The sequence below is a fragment of the Penaeus monodon genome, chromosome 3 (genome assembly GCF_015228065.2).
Source record: "Penaeus monodon isolate SGIC_2016 chromosome 3, NSTDA_Pmon_1, whole genome shotgun sequence".
Classification (NCBI taxonomy): Eukaryota; Metazoa; Arthropoda; class Malacostraca; order Decapoda; family Penaeidae; genus Penaeus; species Penaeus monodon.
The window spans coordinates 45721126-45726125 of record NC_051388.1 but is presented as its reverse complement, the minus strand read 5'-3'; the positions used below and the strand labels follow the sequence as shown (position 1 = coordinate 45726125).

At 39.4% G+C, this 5000-nt stretch overlaps 1 protein-coding gene across 1 annotated transcript in view; it reads left to right on the top strand.

The window, feature by feature from the left end:
- The first annotated feature begins 587 nt into the window (after positions 1 to 587).
- The window catches only part of LOC119586540, a 13018-nt gene continuing 8605 nt past the window's right edge, over positions 588 to 5000 (top strand). Inside the window, exon 1 of the mRNA XM_037935299.1 lies at positions 588 to 1226. Within this exon, the coding sequence (XP_037791227.1) occupies positions 588 to 1226 (639 nt within the window). The remainder of the gene's footprint in view (positions 1227 to 5000) is intronic.

Sequence of the window (5000 nt, the reverse complement as noted above, 5' to 3'; positions counted from 1 at the left end):
TTGCGGGTTTGTAAGCGGGTCAAAAGGTGAACAAGGTAGTTGCTGTGGAGGTGTTATTTAGCTCAGGAGACATCTTTTGTATAAACAAAGATTCTGAAATGATGAGGTCCTGGCGAGAGGAGAGGGACGTTAGTATGTGAAAATCTGTGTTGGAAAAAGGATGTGAGTGTTGCAAGGAGTGCTCTCTTATGGCTGAGAATGATGGTTTACTCAGGGGGAGGCCAGTACGAAAGGACTTGCCTTTATGTTCTGCTATGCGGTGACGTAACCACCGTGAGGTTGACCCCACGTATCTTGCTTGACAGCTAGGGCAGGTAAATAAATATACCACATTTGAACATAAATCAGATTGGCAACTCCTAGGATGTTTCAAAAAATTATTGATAGTGTTAGTGTTGCTAAAAACAAAAGTGAACTTGATTTGGGGGTAATTATTCTGGAGGAGAGATTTTAGTTGTTTTCTTATTTCAAAGCTTAATTTACCCATATATGGTAGTTTTACAAATCTGTGATCCCTCTTAACAGACGGTATAGTGTGCTTGGTAGAATATTTATCACACAGGAATTTATTTGTTATTTTATCAAAAATGTGTAATGGATATCCATTTGTCACGACTCGTGGAGTCGTAATCTTAAATAAATGTGACTATCAACATAAATTACTTAATATTCTTAGTGACCGCACAAAATTCAAAAGAATCACTATTGAAGTATCCACCCACTTATTGTACTTAGAGGACAAACTAAAAAGACTTCTTCGTACCATCAAATCATCCATTAACGAAAACACTTATAACTTCCTGTCAACATCTGGCTCCCGTCCTGGTTTACTTTACGGTCTTCCTAAAGTGCACAAACCAAATATTCCACTTAGACCCATTATCTCTTCCATTGGCACCTTCAATTATAACACTGCAAAATTTCTTGTCCCCATTATCTCCCCTTTAACTGCCAATCAGTACACTATAGAAAATTCTACATCCTTTGCTAATGAAATTACGACCCTTAACTTTAAACAACCAACCACTATGGCGAGTTTTGATATAGAGTCACTCTTTACCAATGTTCCCCTTCATGAAACCACCGACATTATAGTTAACAATGTAGACACTTCCCAGCTTACCAAAATTGGTTTAACAAAAGATAACTTCAAAAAATTACTAGATCTAGCCGCCCACCACTCAGTGTTCACTTTTGATGATTGTCTTTATACCCAAACAGACGGGGTTGCAATGGGCTCCCCTTTAGGCCCCTCCTATGCCAATGCATTCTTGTGCCACCATGAAAATAAGTGGCTTGAACAGTGCCCGCCTGAATTCAAACCTTTACACTACCGACGCTACATTGATGATACTTTCGTTCTTTTCAAACATCCATCACACATAAATTTGTTTCTAAATTATTTGAACTCCAAACATCCGAGTATCAAATTCACCCACGAAACACAACAGAACAACCAACTACCCTTTCTGGATACCGTCGTCACCTACGATAACGGTCAATTTCATACTAGCATATACCGCAAACCGACCTTTACTGGCCTCGGTCTCCATTTCCTTAGCTATACCCCTTACATATATAAAATCAATAGTATAAGAACACTCATCACCAGAGCTTATAACCTATGTAACAATTGGTATTCTTTTCACGATGAAATGATGTTTCTAAAAAACTTCTTCGTGACAAATGGATATCCATTACACATTTTTGATAAAATAACAAATAAATTCCTGTGTGATAAATATTCTACCAAGCACACTATACCGTCTGTTAAGAGGGATCACAGATTTGTAAAACTACCATATATGGGTAAATTAAGCTTTGAAATAAGAAAACAACTAAAATCTCTCCTCCAGAATAATTACCCCCAAATCAAGTTCATGAATACATGAATGAAATAAATGATTTAATTAATAAACATGGTGATAATTAGAAACCAAAATGGGCTCCTATGTATAGCCCGGAAGGAAGAAAATGAATGGGGAAATGGTGAAAAAAAACAAGAAGAAAATAAGGAAGATAGAGAAGAGAAGAAAGAGAGAAATGATAAAAAGGAAAAGATTAAAGGAAGATGAAATAGAACATGGGAAAAAGTAAGAAAGAGAGAAGGGGAAGAAAGAGGGAAGAAAATGAAGAAAGAAAAATAAAGGAGACGGAGAAGACAGCAGAAAGAAAAATGAAGAAAGAAATAAGAAAAGATGGAAGAGAGAAAAAATGACAAGGAAGAAGACAACACACAATGAAAAATAGAAAAACGAATAATAGAAAAAAGAAACAACCAAGAAAATGTGGAAAAAAAAAAGAAAAAAAAAACTAGAAAAATATCAAAAGAAAGAAAAATAGGAAGAACAGAACAGAAAGAAGAAATTATATGAAAAGAACAGAGTACAAAACCAAAGAACGGAAGTAGCAAGCATGGGGAAGCAGCTGGGAAATGCAGGTATGGCCATCATCTACATGTCACGCAAAGCCATTTCGCTTGGATGACTCTTGGCTGACAGGGATGAGTGACGCCGAGGAATGCAAGGCGAATGAAATCCTTTGATATTACTCATGTGCATACACTCGCGTACACACACACACACACACACACACACACACACACACACACACACACACACACACACATGCATATATAATCACAGCCACACACACACACACACACACACACACACACACACACACACACACGAATACAATCACACACCAACACACATACACATATATATAAATCGCACGCTCACACACATATACAATTATACTCGCACTCACACACACACACACACACAATCACAATCACACACATACACAAACATAATCACCCCCCCCCCCTCCTACGCACATACACACAATCATACAATCGCTATCAGATTCGTGGCGCCTTATTAAGCTTCAATAACGTCTTAAGATTATTAATGATATGTATCATATCAAATCGCTTGTAAAACATACTCTTACAATTACTTAGACTACGATGTTACTGCCTGAATCTTACTATTGTATATACACCATGTCTTGAAGAACCCCGGCTTTCGATAATAATTGAGGTGCTGAATCGCTGTCATTCGTCAAAATCATTATTCTCTGTAATACCTCAGACAAACAGAAACACGGTCACGTACACAACAAGACACGACAAAGTAATTTTCGTTTTTTACTACGCGTGATGAGATACTCTTGTCGAACTCTAGACGTCACATATTTATTCTGTTTTTGTTAGTGACAGTGTTTCATTTTACATACTTTTTGTTTTAAAGTCTGGCGCAAAAAAACAAACAAACAAAAAAAAAAAAAAACAACAACCACAACTGTAGCGTCCAATTCATTCACCGTAGATACTTTCATGTACTTACACATTAGCAATTTGCTATTAACACTTAGCGTTATAACACCATAAAATGTACTATGGTACAATCAGCTGTTGTTTTCATAGCCATATGTCTCATCTGCTGTGTTATTTCAAGCCACTCTAACTTGGTAAATAGGGTGATTGTCTGTGACCTACAACCGTAACTCTCCCACAGTGACTATTCGGTATAACAGCGTCACATGTGTTATCGAGAGCCACGTTCATAAAGAAGGTGCATTAACGGCTTCCCGTGTGGCACGCCCCCCCCCTCCCCCTTGTCCTGTGAGAGTTGCGTGGGTGCAATAGGAAGGGCTTACTGCTTCGGAGAACAAGAAGCGCTTTCCCTTGGCACCCTTCCCTCCGTCACACCTCCGCCTTTCCTTCTCCCATCCGTCACACCTCCGGCTTCCCTCCTCCCCTCCTTCCCTCCGTCACACCTCCGGCTTCCCTCCTTCCCTCGTCACACCTCCTCCTTCCCTCCGTCACCCTTCCGGCTTCCCTCCTCCCCTCCGTCCCACCGGCTTCCCGCCCCCACGCCACCCATTATCGATTCACGCCGTGCCTTGGCTTTGGGTTCGGAGCCGCTGACTTGCATGTGCAATTTGGAAACAGTGACACACCAAATTAGTAATTTGATCTCAATCTTGTGTTGATGAGGTGGCGGCGTGAGAGAGAGATGATTTGAGAGAAAATCTGATAAAAAGGGAATAATTAGGGAGACCCAAAATTAGCTCTGGATAAAATTATAGCGGAGTGTTTGAGTAATCATTGATATAAAACATCAAGGGAAATGATACTTAATGAAAGCGGTAAAAGAGACAGTAAAATGGTTAATGGCAACCGAACGAACTCGATCCGGGTAATTTGATGGTGGGAGAAAAAAAAAAAAAGTTTCACTCCTAATAAATCTGTCATTCATAATCTTTGATATTCGATACTGGTTATACTTTTTTTTTGAAGTTTAATCTCGACCGACAACTGTTCCACAATATCACGTTTCAGCACAATGTGAAAATAGAAGGACCTCATCGTCAATTACAGCGTCCGGTTTTATATCCCCGTAACGAATCGACCGGGTTGTAAATCCTCAAGTAATTACGCTTAAAAGTTACTGTGCGCAAACATAGTCACACTACATCTAGTTAAAAATAGAGAGTACACGAAAAGAGATAGATAGATAGAGATAGAGAGACGGAATAAATAATAATAATAAAAAAGTTCCCCCTAAAAAACAAACAAACGTAAAAACACACTCCTTCCACACAATTGACCGTTATTGGTGATTCCGAATGGCCGACCCCCTCCCTTCCTCTCCCTTACCCCCCTCCTCCCCTTTTTTTGGCAAATTGGATAATATAATTTGGCGAACGGAGCTAAAAGGGGGCATTTTTCAACTCATTCAGAATGGTGACTTGATTCACTGCAAAGCCACAATGAAATGACGATCTCGTTTGTCACTGAGGCTGGGCAATAGAACCTTCGGATGTCCTTCGCTCTCCCCGGTCGTCTCGCATGCATACGCGAGCCAGGGTCGAAGAAGCGCTCGTTATTATTCTTTTGTTTCTCTAGTGTTCTTGATTTAGTGTTTGAAGGGAAGGGGATATTTTTTGTTTTTGTTTCCGTGTATACGTGGTTAATGTTTTATAATGAA